The 16,983-nt window shown below is 38.3% G+C and overlaps 1 protein-coding gene across 1 annotated transcript in view; it reads left to right on the top strand.

Annotated features, from left to right (window-relative positions):
• Taf4b (TATA-box binding protein associated factor 4b) overlaps nucleotides 1–16,983 on the top strand; it is a 118,999-nt gene that overhangs the window by 68,783 nt on the left and 33,233 nt on the right. Inside the window, exon 14 of the mRNA XM_021150590.2 lies at nucleotides 5,644–5,748. Within this exon, the coding sequence (XP_021006249.1) occupies nucleotides 5,644–5,748 (105 nt within the window). The remainder of the gene's footprint in view (nucleotides 1–5,643; nucleotides 5,749–16,983) is intronic.

The raw sequence follows: 16,983 nt of genomic DNA on the forward strand, positions 1-16,983 counted from the left end.
GAATGGGTGTTGGATCTTGTCAAATGCTTTTTCCGCATCTAACGAGATGACCATGTGGTTTTTGTCTTTGAGTTTGTTTATATACTGGATTACGTTGATTCCATTTCACTTCCTAATGTCCCTTTAATACTCAAACCATATATTTTATATTTTTCCTTTCTAAGCTTGCTGTGTTTGTTCAAAATGCTCTTCACGAGACTTAACCAGAGAATGAAGTCTGTTGGGCTTTTCTGAGGCTTCCTTTGTCAATGCAATTAATAAAAATCTCTTTACCTTGACCTTAGGTAGACTCTTCAGAGGCAAAAAGCAGCCACATTCTTTACCAAAATACCACAAAAACATACTTTATGCCACATTCTGAAAATTTTCTCCTTTAAAATCTCTTGGGCCAGGACAATGCAGGGCTGTGGGTGTGGGGGAAAAAGGGAGTGGGAGAGAACCCGCATCCCGCCAGAGTTCCAGTGCTTTGGGTGGGCAGTCTGGGAGGACTGCACACGTTTTCCACATGGCCCCAGGTAGGCTTCTGGCTGTGTTAAGCCACTGACCCCACATAGTGGGTGGTGGACGAGGGGCAGCCAGGTTCTCAGCCTCTGGCATCCCATGCTGGATATAGCAGAGGAGCTGAGAACAGAGTAGGGGCTTGGGGCAGCACTTGGCCCCAGGGATGAAGGGAAGAGAGGGCAGGAGGAGAGGGGGCGCTGGATGGTTCCCACATGGGTGAGAGTAATTGGTCAGGTCCATGGCTGGAGCACAGGATGGCCTTCTGGAGGGAGGTTAGACACAACACAGCTCCTTAGAAGAAACCCTATTTTATCCTTCAAGCACAGCGGGCCTTGATGATCAGAGACAATCTATTGTTTTAGAGCTTTATTGTAAAAAGGCAGGGAGAAAGGAGAGAAGGTAGAAAGAGAGAGAGGCCAGCCATGGCCACGTGGAGAGAGGGGGGAAGGGAGAGAGAGAAGGAGAGCTAGAGAATTGGAAAGGTAAGAGCTTAAGAGTGCGAGGAGGGGCCAAGCAGCGCCTCTTATAGTTTTAGCTAGAGTTTTCAATTGCTATGATTAAGACCATGACTGTAAGCAGCAGAATGGGTTTATTTAAGCTAATTATTGGAATTCTGGAGTCACCTACAAACCACCCGAACACCAAACTCAGTCACACAGGGATGGTTCATTTAACACACACCCTAAGACTGATCAGTCAGCCATAGTTCAGAATTCAGGGTTTGAAACTATGTCACTGAACATTTTTATATGTCATCTTATAAAGACTGAAACAACGAAGTCACAATGAGCTCATATATAGGTGCTGGAACTGCTGCCCAGTGGTCAGCTCTGACTCAAGCAATTTTAGACTTAATTTTAACATTTCATATTGATCTTTAATTTGATAGGTTCTATATAAAGCTTTGTGGAATTTCTTAAGATTAACAAACCTGTAGTCAGCATGACCTTGTTCTGAGTCAAGTGACTTTTCAGTGACAATGACTGGTAGGCATAATACAGCAACAATATGAAATGGCTGGCAGGCATGGAACAAAATGGCTTCAGCTATGCTAGAAGAAGGCAGGCATCAACACTTATATTCCCAATCACAGTCCATTGTGAAGGGAATTTGAGATAAGAATTCCAAGCAGAAAACTGGATGTTGGAACTGAAGCAAAAGATATGGAAGATTGCTACATATTGACTTGCTCAGCCTGCTTTTTTTATAGCCACCAGGCTTAGTACCACTAGTCCAGGTGCCACACCAATAGTGAGTTGGGACCACCACATCAATTATCAATTAAGGAAATGCACCACAGACAAGTCTGGTGGAAGCATGTTCTCAGCTGAGGTTTTTCCTTCCAAGATGACTCCAGCTTGTGTCAAGTTGACATAAAACTAACCTTTGAGTTACAGAGACAAAGTTCAGAGCAGAGACTGAAGGAACAACCATCCAGACACTGCCCCACCTGAGGATCCTTCCCATAAACAACCACCAAACCCAGAGACACTATTGTGGATGCCAACAAGAGCTTGCTGACAGGAGCCTGATATAGCTGTCTCTTGTGAGGCTATGCCAGTGCCTAGCAAATATAGAAGTGGATTCTCACAGTCATCCATTGGACGAAGAACAGGGTCCCCAATGAAGGAGCTAGAGAAAGTACCCAAGGAGCTGAAGGGGTTTGCAGCCCCATAGGTGGAACAACAATATGAACTAGTCCATACCCCCAGAGCTCTCTGGGACTAAACCACCAATCAAAGAAAACACAGGGGAGGGACTCATGTCTCTAGCTGCATATGTAGCAGAGAATGGCGTAGTTGGTCATCAATGGGAGGAGAGGTCCTTGGTCCTATGCAGGTTCTATGCCCCAGTATAGGGGAATGCCAGGGCTAGGAAGCAGAAGTGGGTAGGTTGGGGAACAGGGAGAGAGGGGAGGGGATAGGGGATTGTCGGAGGGGAATCTAGGAAAGGGGATAAATAAATGTAAATAAAGAAAATATCTAATAAAAAATAAAAGGGAAAAAAACTAACCTTTGATATTCTTCAATGTGTCTGTCACAGATGAGAAGATTTTAATTTCAATGAAAACCAGTTTGTCGGTGGTTTTGTGAATAGATCATATCTAAGAAGTCTTTGCTAGACTCCCAACTCATGAAGATTTTCTTTTGTACTTTTTATACAAGTTTGTATTTCTATATCTTGAGTTACTTTTTGTATAACATTTGAAGTTTAGGTTGCTTTTTTAGCTTTTTTTTTTTTGGATGTTTTTAAACTTTATTTTATATATGGATATTCACTTTCTCCTCCATGTCTTCCTTCTTCCCTTCCTTTCCCTCCTTCCCTCCCTTCCTCTCTCCCTCCATTCCTTCCTTCTTTCCTTTCTTCCTTTCTGTTTTTCAAGTTAGACTTTCCTTTCTCCAAGGTTGCCCTGGAACTCGCTCTGTAAATCACTGTAGCCTTGGACTGAGAGATCCACCCACCTGTGCCTTCTAAGTGCTATAATTCAAAATGTGAACGACCACTGCCCGTTTTGTTTTGTTTTGTTTTTCTCACTTTCCATTTTTTCAATAGACATAATGTTAGACATAATGTTAGGTGGTAAAGACAGATTTTGTGTGTGTGATAGAAAAGAAACAGTTTATTTTAAAAGAGGGGCAACAAGTACTACTAACAGAGTCTCAGTGTACACAGAAGTTCTGATCCTTTGTGCTCCTTTAATTAGCACTCACATTCTCGGGTGGAAGATCTTGGGTCAATCTGCAAAAACCCTTTTGTTGTATAGGGCAAGGGGGTTGGGTTCTAGGGATTAAGCCCAGAGCTTCACACATCTAGATAGGTGCTCTGCTGTTAAGCTGTATCCTTTACCTCTCAAAATCTTTATCAGGTCCAACTTAGTAATTCATGAACACAGTCATCTCTTCATTTGATTTTCTTGTGTGATATTTTGTGGCTCGAAGCATAAAAATAGCTGTACATAATTTCTCAGCATTCATTTCAAAGTATCTGGTCCCACCTATTCCTTACTAATATTTTGGTAGATGATTATTATTGTTTGTGGCAACTTGCTAAATGCATTCATTAAAACTAGGGTGTGTGTGTGTGTGTGTGTGTGTGTTTACTCTCAGCACATATAAATGTGAAGATTAGAAGACAACTTGGGAAGCTAGTTCTTTTCTGCCATGTGAGTCCTAAGGGTGGAACCTCAGGTCATCAGGTTCAGCAGCAAGCGTCTTACTCACCCATCCAAGCCATCTTGCCTGCCAGCCATGATTGGGAGAGGAGGGTGTTGTTGTTGATGATGCTTTTCATTGATAATTTAGTTTTTCTGCATATATAATCATGTCATTCTCTTGAATTCTTTTCTGAACTTGATAATTGTCTTCATCTCCAACTGCAGATGCCAAATTTGTAATAATGTCCAGAGAGCTTTCTCTTGTTATGTCTGATTTCTTTGCTTTGTACTGACTGGTTAAACGGTATTGGTTTTGAGAATGTGTTATAACTAAAGAACCAATTAAAACTATGGCCAGTTTTTCATATGTTTTTGCTTGTTTGTTTTGTTTTGGAAATTTTTCTAAAACATGAGAAGGAAGAGCTATTTACACAGTCATTTTAAAAACCTTTCTTGCAAGGTGTGGGAGGTGACCCTTATTTGGTATGACTTATCTTGAAGATACCATATATCCATAGGGAAGGCCTTTAAAATATATTTTTATTTGATTTGTGCTGTAGGGTAGATTACCGAGAACCAGCTTTTTTGTTACATAGAAGTTCTGGATTGTGGCAGCATCAGACTCTTTACTATAGTTTTTATTAAAAAGGCCAGCAGCAACAAAAGATTTTATAACTTCTGAAAACCCTTATCTAACAATTTATTTATAAGAAAGCCTACAGCTTAAAAGGATTTCTACCCTATAAATTTTAGTGCAAATAGAATGTTTCTTAGTTTACTTACTTTGATTATTGGTTTTCTAGATATATTTATGCTACTACATTTTAAAAATAATCTTGGCAAATAGCATATATTCAACAGGATTTTATTTTCACAGCTCTGGAAATTAGGTGCTCTAAGATGAAGATGAGAGCTGGTTTGAGTGTGATGAGAACTCATTCATCATGCATGGTCCCTGTGCTGTGCTGTTGGCCTTATCATTACTGTAACATGTTTCCTAAGAATATTCCTAGTGTAAGTTTTTCTTAGTGGTCAGACTGTCTTGATCCTGTTGGCTGTGACTATCAATTCAGCCTCAACAATTGTTTTTTGTTTTGTTTTTTTTTTTTTTTTTTTGCCTTACACAGCAGTAGGATTTCATAAGAATTGAATGGTTTTTTTTCTTCTAGAAAAGCTGAAAGGTTTATGCAGTGACATTTTATTTTTACTTTGTCGTTATAAAAATACATCACTATTTCCACACATAATCACTTTGAAGTCCTTTTTCAATAAGACCTCTTTTGTGGATACCTTCTGTATTGTTGTCCTAAGGCTGAAAAATTGTGCCTTGTAGTCTTGGCCATTCCAGACTAATGTACATCACTCAAGATTTTTACCATGAATACAATATAAATCCACACATCTTGTTTGCAGATGTTTTATAGAGAACATTGGTTGCTGATTGCTGGTTCTCCCATGGTTTTTGGGTGACTTCTGTGGAATTGCCCTACTCTCTTAGACCCTCACTGTGCAATTTTTTTTTTCTTTTGAGTAATCAGTGAATTCCCTTTTAGTGTGGTTGTTGAGAGTTAAGAGAGTAATTTGTAAGTCATTCAGTATATTAAAATTGCATATGCTCTGTAATGTTCAAACACTGTGCTGCTTCCCTTTTAATCAAAAAGGGATGGCTGAGGCTTGACCAACTCCTTCTAACTCGCTGTAACTTTTTCTGCAGGCATGTCTTACCTGTTTAATTGCATTAATGCCTTTTATTTTTCTTTTGTCTGTACTTCCTTTTTGCTGAGCACTGTTTCTTCTGAATAAAGATTAAGGACTAGAAGCTAGTGAAGCCACGACACCAGGAATATGCCCTTAGCTTGGAGGGAGTCAATATTTATTTTCATCTATAATTTTATTTGGGAATAAATACAGAAATTAGTTTTGTGATCATTTTCTTTCTCTTTGAGCATCTGTGTAAACACTAACTCTCCCTCCTCCCCATCTTCTAGTTGCAGCAGTTGGAGCTTGCCCAGATCCAGTACAGAGATGCTAATCTCACAGCTCTTGCAGCTATTGGACCAAGGAAGAAGAGACCAGTAGAATCAGGAAATGAGGTACTGATAATTTTTTAATTGTTGTTGTTGGGATTTGTTAATGTTGGTTTTGTTTTTATGTCAGAAACATCAGCCAAAAAGCAAACAAAGGCAAGAGGCGTGGAAATCATCTATCTTGTTCTACATGATACTAAACTTTCTTTTTTCTGCTTTGCAGAATTTTTTTATATAAATTCTGTATATTTTTATAAAATCTATTTTACCAGTTTTTTTTAACACGTGTGTCTTTTCAACTCTATTTTTAATTATGCAATTGTTTTTAGTCTCTATTTCCAGACATGCTATTTCCATTTTTATAAGCCTCAGAGTACTCTTTCTAACGTTTGTTGATATTCATTTTAATGTTTGGAAGGGGCGGGGGGAGGTGGGTCTTGTATGTGGGTCTGGGCATGTAACTACGGATGACTGTAGTGGACAGAAGGCCTCAGATCCCCAGAAGCTTGAGTTACAGGTGTTTTCCAGCCATCTGACATAGGTGTTAGAAATTGAACTTGGTTCTTCTGCAAGAGCTGTATATACTCAAAGGACTGTTCCATCACTCTAGGACCCTTCTTGACATTTTTGTTTATCTAAACTTGTTTTATCTCCTAAGACTGCATTAGCCCTCTTGTTTCTGAGCACAAAATGTGTTTATATGGCTGTCTTAGTTTGAGTTTTCATTGCTGTGAAGAGACAAGCATGACCAAGGCAACTTTTATAAAAGACAACCATGACCAAGGTACCTCTTATACAGGACAATATTTATTTGGGGTTAGCTTACAGGTTCAGAGGTTCAGTCCATTATCATCAAGGCAGTAAGCATGGCAGCATCCAGGCAGGCATGGTGCCAGCGAAGGAGCTGAGAGTTCTACATCTTGTTCCAAAGGTAAACAAAAGACTGATATCCAGGAAGCTAGGAGGAAGGTCTCAAAATCTACCTCCACAGTGACACACCTACTCCAACAAGGCCATGCCTCCTAATATTCCCACTCCCTGGGCCAAGCATATTCAAACCACAAAATGGATCATTTATTATTACTTTTCCTAAATTCTGTTTTAGATTTTTAATTATTTTGTCCAGATTTGTGTATGTGAGTGAGATATGCACACTCTTGTCAAAATGCACATAGGATGTCAGAGGACAGCTGACAGGATTCAGTTCTCATCTTCCACTGTCTAAGGCAGCGTCTATCTTGGATTTGTTGCTGTTGTGCTTACTTACTGCAGGTTAAGCTGCCTGGTCATGGTCTAGAACATCTTCACCTCCCATCTCCCCTTCAGAATGCTGGGATTACAAACATGCACCATCATATCCTGAATTTTTTAAAACCTGTATATATGACAGTACTGTGTTTAAATAAATCATAAATCATAATTTATTCAACTACTTCTCCAATAAATGCTCGGGTCAGTTTTCAGGTCTCTGCTTTCATTGCCTCTCAGGAGTTCCTTTTACTTAAATTGTTGTGTAAGTGAAATTCTGGAATTACTAGGTTAGATATATCCATATCTAGAAAAATTTACAAGAAAAACTCAGACATACATAAAGTTAGAGACAGTTTTTCTTTTTCCCACTGATTTATGCTTTACAATTAATAAAAAGAAACTTTTTTATCATTCTTTTTCTATTTTTCTGTTCTTTATTCATATAAAGTTTGTTTGCTTTGCTTTACATTTGATAGCTTTATTTTTTTATAATCAGTCTTCCATTATTGTCTTTTAGCTTTATATTCTCTTTTATAATCTCTATCTCTTGTTTCTTTTTGTTTTATTTTGAAACAGGTTCTCACTGTGTAGCCCAGGCTAGCCTTGAACTTGGATCCTTCTGCCACAGCTTTTTTAAGTTCAGGCATTGTAGCCATCCTGGGTATGAAAGCTCTTTCTTAATTAGAATTATATTGTACTTTTTAGGTCTGTATTTTTTATTTTTTCTAGCTTTTTTTCGTAGTGCTGGGTATTGAACCCATGGCATTGTGCATTTATCCAGCATTTCTTTCTGGCTCACTGAAGTGAACTTCTCTGATCCACAGTGTTTTCCCTGTCCTAATGAATTGACTTCTCTGAAACTGTGAGATTGCATGAATTTTTTTCACTTTAAAAAAAAGAAAAATGTGGTTAGGTTTAGTCTTAAATCTCTAAGAGTTTAAATGTAGACTAGCCAGTGTATACCTGTCATCTCAGTGGAGATGGGAGTTCACACCAGCCTTTCTTACATAGCAAGGTTGAGCCAGCTGTGGCTGTATAGTGAAACAGTGTATCAAAGAGGAGGGAAAGTTGTTAATGTGCCTTTAGTTTTTTTCCCCTTGGCCCTAATAACTAGTTAACACCATTTATTGATTAACTAGTCCTTTAAACCTCATTCTACATTATCCCTGTAGGTCGAAAAGATATAACACTTCCTCGTAATACTTTATAGATTAATTTTATGTAAATTATACTTAATACTTTATCTTTGTCATCATTGTAGAAATACTATTGTTTTAGCTCAAATGATCCTTAGTGAAAGGCCAGGGGTTCTTCTCAACTTTTCTAATGCTAGAACCCTTTAATAAAGTTCCTCGTGTTATAGTGACCCCAACCATAAAATTATTTCATTGCTACTTCAGTACTATAATTTTGCTACTGCTATAAATCATAATCTAAATATCTGATATATGGTGAAAAGGTCAGCTCTAGGACTTTGGGAAGGTCATGGATCACTTGCCCTTCCCGAAGGGAGAGGCTAATTAACAATCCTCACACCCACCGTAGAAGGGGAACAAGACCTGCAGGTGGGTGGGGGACACATTCCTGACACATTCCTTCCGAAGGACCAGACTGTTGCCCACCTTCAGACAAGGGAAGCCCTTTCACCTCGTTCCTTAAAGACCAATCAGTTTAAAAAGTCACACTCTTCTGCCAGTTACATTGTGCCTAATGGCTGCTGCCCTGAAAACTATAAAAAACTCACTGAATGAGTTGTGCGGGGTTGCCATTTCACCTTCGGTGCAGGACAAGCCCAATGTGTTGGACCAATAAATTCCTCTTGCTTTTTGCATCGATTCCAGCTCCACGTGGTTCACTCAGGGGTCCCTGGTAAGCTAAGGCTTGTCAGAGTCTTACAATTGTCCTTGTGAGAGGTGCATTCTGTCCCTAAAAATGTCACAAGTCACAGGTTGAGAACCGTTGCTCTGGGCCTTCAGTTTAGTCTAATTTGAATTTGTCACAGATGTCTGTTTTATTATAAGATTTATTTTTAAATTTACTTAATATGTATGTGTGGTAGACCAGCCTCAGCTTGGAGAGGGATTCTGAGGAAGGGGATATTTGGGAACAGTGAAAGAACAACTGGAAGTCAATAACGAGGCACAGCCTGTATTCTGCTTGAAAAAGCTTTCTCTGGAGATCTCCAGACAGCTCATCCAGATAGTTTGGCTCTCACAGACCAGAGCCCATCAGTTCAGTCATTTACTCCAGGTTCCCTTTTGGTTATCTCACAAATAGGCATTCTGTGACCCCAATTCCTTGTTTCTTAGCAGAGACAACAATCACATTTTTTTTGTAATATTGCAAATGAATTCAGAGATCTGCCTGCCTTTGTAAACACAAATAATCACCTAGCTGGGTGGGATCTGGCTCTAATATCACCATTCCCCAAATTTCTTTATCCCCTTCCATAATATCTTTCTGACAAGCTGGCTTATAGTGCAGCTGCCTTTGTTCTTTTAGGTCCGTGAAGCCCCTCAGATACTTCATATTGCATCCTTCCTTATATTTTGCATAGTTGAGAAATTATATTTTTGAACTCATGCTCAAAGAGTTCTTTCCCACAGCCTTAAGGACTATCCTGAAGATCACAGTGTTTACCATTCCTGCTAAGGACATAGACATACCCTTGTCTCCCAGACTCATGCTGTCTCTGATTATCCTGGATTCATTAACTTTGGCAGAGAGGACATTTCCCGGAAGGAGGAACATAAAATACACAAAGAAGTCTATGCACCTCATGGAGGCCCACACTTTGCTGGCTCTGTTCTAGAGGTGGCTACCATGCCACACCATCCCTTCCATGGACATGCAGGACTCAGCATGTATGTGTATGCATGTGCACATGATATAGTATGCCTTTGGAGATCAGAGGACAGCTTTCTAGAATTGGCCCTTTCCCTCTGTATAATACAGTATCTCTTAAGATGTTTTACATGTGTGGGAGGAAGTAATAGCTGAAATTCCAGATGAGGGATTTGTAACCTTCCTTTTTCCCCTTTACAAGCTGTTACCCTTTTACTCTGTTTTAGTTATTATGGCAATGGGACAAAGTCCAAGATGGTAACATATCATACAGAGATAAAAAAAACTGTGCAAATGGTCAATATTAAAATGCAAAAAAAAAAAACCCAATACTAATTTTTACTCTCAAAAGATATTCTTATCTTGGGTATAAACATTGAAATTTCTGCTCATATGGTGCTTTTTTTTTTCTTTTTCTTTTTCTAATTATAAGAACTAAGACGCAGGTTCTCCTGTTATTTCTTGGAATTTAAGCTTAGGTGGTTGTCAGATTTTTTAAGTAATGTTATCCTGAATTCAAAGCACCCACTTCTTCAATCGGCTGGTATTTTAGTAAAATTTTTATTCTGAAATTCAAGACTATTTTCTTTTTGCTGGTTTTTGCTTATGGTAATTGTCGTATTACTTTGTTATTATTGTGAAGAGACATGACCAAGACAACTTTTAAAAGAAGGTATGTAATCAGAGCTTCAGAGAAGTGGGTCTGTGACCATCATGATGGGCAGCAATGGTAGCAGTGGAGCAGTGGTGGACATCTTGAGACATATTGAGACATCTCAACTGTAAGATGATGGTGGAGAGGAGGGACAGAAAGAACCTCACTGGGAATGGCAGGGATTCTTTTTTTAAACCTCAGAGCCCACTGCCAGTGACACACCTCTTTCAGTGAGGTGTTTTTATAAAAAGCCAAGTCTATATTTTATAGAATGTGGTATGGTGAGGTGGGAGGGATGCTGCAGTGGGCCCATGCTGAGGTACCAGTCATAAGACAGATATAGTGTAGAATAGAGTTTATTTAGGGCATGGGAAGGGGAGTAGAGAAGAGAGGAGAGACAGAGACAGAGACAGAGGGGGGTGGGAGAAGAGAAAAGGAGAGGCCAGCCAGGAACATGTCGAAGGAAGGGGAGAGAGGGAGAGAAGAGAATCGGAGAGAGAGAGTTGGGGGAGTGGTGCAGAGAAATTTGAGGAGGGGTCAAACAGCCCCATTATAGTAAGCCAGGCCTATCTGGCTTTTGCCAGGTAACTGTTGGGTGAAGTATAGAAGGGATTCCAATAACCATACCTCCTAATCCTTTCCAAATAGTTCCACCAACTTTGGACCCAGCATTCAAATATATAAACTTATAGAGGCCCTTCTCATTTTAACTACCACAGTAATCTAAAGGCATTTTTCTTTAAAAAAAAAAAAATAGAAAACACTAGATTTCTGTTTTATGGGGGGATTTTTTGGTATTAATATATGCTGATTTATTGGAAAGAACTCTATTTCATGTTCTTTTGTTATTGTATATACTGATTTATTGGCCACTGCAATAACTTGGATAGTATCAGTCATAATTGCTAAATCCATTTCTCTAACAAATAAGATAGAAATGATATATGAAATCATTTTTGATAATCTGTTCTCTGGACTTTATTTCTTTAAAGATGGGAACTGAATTAAGTATGTAGAATATACATTTACTCTTAGAAATAGGGGTTTTCCTATAATTCTAATTCTTGAGGTAAAAGGAAAAAGAGACTGTTTTGAATCTTTGCTTGTGAATAAATTAAATTGTTATTAATAGTTAGAATTATGTGAGTATAGTTTCCAAAATGTATATAATAATTTCACAACTGAATTCTAATTCACAGAGCAATGTGAAAATATTAATTGTTCCTACTTTGCCCCACAAATTAATGCAGTCTTAATATTAGTACTTTTTAAATGTTCTGAACCTTGAAAAGAAGGTATTTATTTTAATTTTGGACATTGTTCTAAGTTCTTATTTTTAAGCCAACCATTCTTTAAGTATTATCAACTTGACAAATAGTATTTGGACAGCACTTACAAAAATGGGTCTATATTAACTATTTATGTTCGTGGTCCTACCTATAAGGCTGATCATCGGAATCATCACGTTGAAGTATTTTATTGCAAGTTCATTGGATATTGGAGAAAGAAGATCAGATAGACCATTGAGAATTGATCTAGATAATGAGAAATGACTGCTGGCAAGTTTTTTTGTTTGTTTTTGAGTTTGTTTTTTTAGTAGTTCTGTATTTAGAGAGATGTGCTTTTGAAAAACCTTATACTACACATTGTCCCAGCATTTTCATTGTAGGTGTTCAGATAGAATAATCAGAATAAAAGTTAGGGTCTTATTAATGATTGTAGTAGCTTATTTCCCCCTAAATAAGCTATTAGAACAGGTGTTTGAGGGCAATAGCCTGGGAAGGAGGAAGAGGATTTTCAGATTTATTAGGAATTGAGGAAATAGTATGGATAGTGATGCTACAAAAGAATCATGCTTTTAGAGTCCTTCTTTCATGTTTTCTTTGTCATTTTTGGTTCCCCATACCTGGGCCTCCCAAAACACAAGAGATGCAGTTCTACCTCTAGTCCTAAATGTTATTAGACTGTACTCTATTTTAAATTAAAATGCACCAGGATTCTAAAATCTGCAAGAACTTTATTTTGCATTTGGTATGTGTTAAATATAATAAAAAAAATAAGGATAAAAACAACAGTGGTCAGTCCAGGGAAAGAGAAAGCCAATGCATGAGCCTTTCAGGAGTGAGGTTTATTTGTAGAAAGGGCCTTCAGGCCATGATGGGGCCTCTAGGTGGGAGGTGAAGCATTAAACAGTAAACAAAACAATATATGAGAAGGGCCAAAACAGCAGCTTCCATTTAAAGCCAGGAGAGGAGCTTTATAAAGAATGAAAATAAGAGAAATAGCAATGGGGGCAGGAGGGAAGAGAGAGGGAAGTATCAGACTTTTTAATATAAGTTTTCTGGGGTCAGGTGGGTAATTTCACATGATATGATTTGGTTCAGCATAGGGTATGTGATCAGGAGCATGGAATAGCCAGGACCTGGTTAAGAACATAAATCAGGGGCTGCTGTCGGGACCCAGGACAACGAGCTTACTTAACTGTTAGGAAGAATCTGCAGAGAAATATAGCCTGATCTCTGCAGTCTGCAGATCTGACTTCTTAAAGAATGAACACTGCCATAAAGACAGGGGCAACCATACAGTTTTTTATATATAAGAAATAAACTAAAATTGTTTAAAGAAAAACTGAAAGTTACCTCTGAATCAGTGTTGAAGTAAATAAAAAGTAATACAATATTTTGTATGTTGGATAAGTTTCTTTAGTTTTATTAGTTCCTGACCCCTTGAGATAGCTGAGTAAAGTAATTAACATTGATTGGACAAGTTAGTATTGAGTGCTTGTTATTTTAAAATCTTTAATGACTGAGTTGCTTTTTTTGCTAGCAGTTGAACTCAGAGCTTTCTGCATGTTAGGAAGCCACTCTACCAATGAGTCACAGCCTCAACCAGAAAAATTCAATTTTATGCTTCTGAAAAGAGAATAATATTTGAAGTGCCATTAATAACCCCAAATTAATAACCCCAGTACACTAATTTGGAAAAAAACTTTCAGTCATAATGGTACAAACTCCTTGTTGTTCATACTACAAATGCAATGTTTTAGCATGTTGTAGGCACTTAATAAAGAATTGCTAATTGGAGTCCCAGAAGTACTCTGGTTTTGCAAAGAAATCTATGAAATAAATAGTCCCTGCACCTCACCCCCATTATCTTTATAGCAATATTCTTTCCACCCCTTATTTCTGTGATCTCTGTACTTTGGAAGTAAAAGCCAGGTATTTTAGTACCCCAAAATGAAGCTTTTCACTTTGCGGACATGCACAGAAAATGTGCAGCATGACTTCCTGCTCTATTCAACTTTCATATGTCCATACTAGGAGGCAGGGAACACCAGGAAACAGAAAGCAAGGGATTCCATCGCTCATCAACTTTTCAGAAGTACATAGTTGACCTGAAAAGTCCAGATTTAATCTTTATTTTCTCAGGGAGCACAAATAGTAGCCACTTTTTATTGCCATGTACTTTCACCGGCAGTCCAGATTAGTTTTCTATATGTTCCTCATGCATATAACATTAAATCTTTAAAAGCCTATTCCCACTTAGAAAGAAGTGACAGAATAAGCAATAAGGACTGGGGAAATGTTTCAGCTCGTAAAGATGCTAGTATTCAAGGCCTAATGACCTGAGTTTAGTCTCGCAGGACTCACATAGAAACCTATTGTTGTGGCACACATCTATAATCCTAGTACTTCTACAGTGTGATGGAGGCAAAGACAGCTCCTGGAAGTCTAGTTACCTAGACAGCTAGCTGGTGTGTTTAACACAATAACAGTGATGAGACCCTCCCGCAACAAAGTAAAAGGCAAGAACTGTGTCTGGAAACAATCCTCTGATTTCTGCTTGCACATACATACACACTTGATACACACTTACATGCATGTATGTGTGTGTGCACACACATACACACTTTTTTACTTAAATAAATAAGCAATGAATAGAAGAGTTATGACTTTAAAATTAGGATACTCCAAAGATATTTAAGAAAGAAAAAAGTCAAGATGGTATGCTGACATTATATTGTATTGCATTGCTAAATTGGTACCGTACTTCCCAGATTTCCTTTCTCATACAGTTCCTGATTAATATAGGTCCTGAGGTGCTACCCACATCGTATTTAAAATTATTTTACTAAGTTCTCGTCAGAAATGTGTGCCATCAGCACTATAAAGGAATGAAACTATAAGGATAAGTTCTTGAAGTAGTTCTGGGTTTTTTAAGTTGTTCTCTGGCCTAATTAGGCTACTTTCACCCTGTTTTTAATGACAGCAGAGACACATATGGTGTTCAGTAACAAACAAGGTGCTTTTTATCCTTTGCACACTACAAATAAGGAAGGCAAGGTTTGGGGAGAACAGTCTGGCCTAACAAAAACAAGAATAATAGGATGTATTGCTTCCTTCAAAGTATACTGAAGTTCTTACATAAGAAAGAAGCTATAAATTCTGAGCTCAGAAATGGCAGAAGGAAGTTGAAGCTCCTGTTTACCCTAAAAGAACCTTTTATATCTTTTAGCCGGTAGCACAGATTTCTTGAAACCAAATCCAAAGTCTATGGGGATTTGAGTTACAACTCGAGTTGAATATCCAGCTGTGTAGCATCTTTTTAAGTTAACATTTTAACTTAAACTTTGGGGGGAAAGGATGGAAAACTAAATATTGGGATGGGAATATAAGTAGATTCTTGAACAACTCAGTGCTTTTTTGCATTTAAACCAATCCTTCTAGCCCTGTGTGAAGGAGGTTAGTCTCCCAAGGAATCGTATGGCTTCTCTTAGGGTGGTTGTCTTGTAAAGGTTAACTGATCTTCCTTAGAACTGGCCCTTGCCACCTCTTACTGCTTTTATGCAGTTTCAGTAGCCCCCATAAGGTGAGATGAAGATACAGGAAACACTAAACAGACTGCTTTTTTGCCTGCGGTTGCCCAAGAGATACTGTAAGAATGGATTTGAATTGGTGGGGTCAGAATACAAAGACTATATAGATTGAATCAGGTCAAATTCATTGATAGAAGCTTGCTTAGCAAAGATTTCTGATAGGTTTAGGGCAGAGGGCTGGGAGTGGCTTGAGCAAGTTTTTTGGTTGGTTGACTTAAAACTAGATATGTAAAAGGTCTATACCAAGCAAAACAGAATAGCCACTAGTATTTATTACATTTGTTCACAGAGGATGGAGAGATGAAGATGCATGAGGGCATGTATCATGTTAGAGTTGATCATTTGTCTTCTGGGTAGATCTAGAGGAAAGTTTAAAAATCTTATTCCTTTATGTGTATCTGTCCATGTGCATGCCATGCCATGCCTATGAATGTCAGAGAACAACTAGTAGGAATTGGTTTTCTTGAGGACACTTTTAAAATCATAACTAAGAGAATATGTACTTAGTGGAAGACTCAACATCCTTGAAAGGTTCTTCTGGCTCTTTGCTTTATGTTAATGACAGGAGTTTACACTGTCAGACTAAGTTCCTTGAACTTATTGGTAATAATGGAGACAGGAACCAGTAATGGCTATGAATTGCTAAAGACAACTATATAGTGAATTTAATGGCCAGCAAAGCCAATGCAGAAATCATAATATTGTGAGCTTCAGAGAGTCTGAGAATTTATAACTATGAAATTAATAAGCAGCCTATTAAGTCTTCTAGGTCTCGTGACCAGAAGTATGACGTGGATGAATTTGGTAAAGTCATAAGCCCTCAGTCTACTCGGAGGCATATAAGCCGGTTTACAGACCCAAAGACATTTAAACACAGACCACGCCACACAGCTAGAAATTTATACTTTCATTTCTTAGTCTTTCCGTAGGACCTGAAACCATTTGCCAGTGTGAGTGTGCATGAGAGAAGGAAATACTTGGACTTCTTAGGAATTGTTAGACATTGATTCTGAACCTCATGTGAAATCTAGAAGATGCAAAGCAATGTTGTGTTCCACCAGTGTCACTAGAGTTTAGAGTCTACCGCACATTTACACATTTCTGCAATGCATCATTTTAAAGGACAAGTTCAACAAATTGTAAATTTTCAAACTGGTTCACTAGCCTGTGGAAGTGAAGAAGAGCAAGTGAAAGCAACTAGAATTAGCTACCTACTAATATGCTAAACTGTCTTCCTGGAGGGAGTATAGAGCCATTATCAAAGCCAGGAGAAATACAATCCTGATGCAGATCACTTCTCTAGACCCCTTAACACTTGGCTTTGAAGAAGTAAGAGGGCTCTCTCAATGGATTGTCATTCCTTTATTCCTAAGGTCATTTGAATTATAGTGTTCCTATTTGGGATTTTGTTGCATAACTTAGGATACCCAAGATATAAGATTCAATTTGTTAAACGCATGAAACTCAAGAAGAACGAAGACCAAAGTGTGGACACTGTGCCCCTTCTTAGAATTGGGAACAAAACACCCATGGAAAGAGTTACAGATAAAGTTTGGAGCTGTGACGAAAGGATGGACCATCTAAAGACTGCTGTATCCAGGGATCCATCCCATAATCAGCTTCCAAACGCTGACACCATAGCAAGATTTTGATGAAAGGACCCAGATATAGCTGT

The sequence above is a fragment of the Mus caroli genome, chromosome 18, assembly GCF_900094665.2.
Source record: "Mus caroli chromosome 18, CAROLI_EIJ_v1.1, whole genome shotgun sequence".
Classification (NCBI taxonomy): domain Eukaryota; kingdom Metazoa; phylum Chordata; class Mammalia; order Rodentia; family Muridae; genus Mus; species Mus caroli.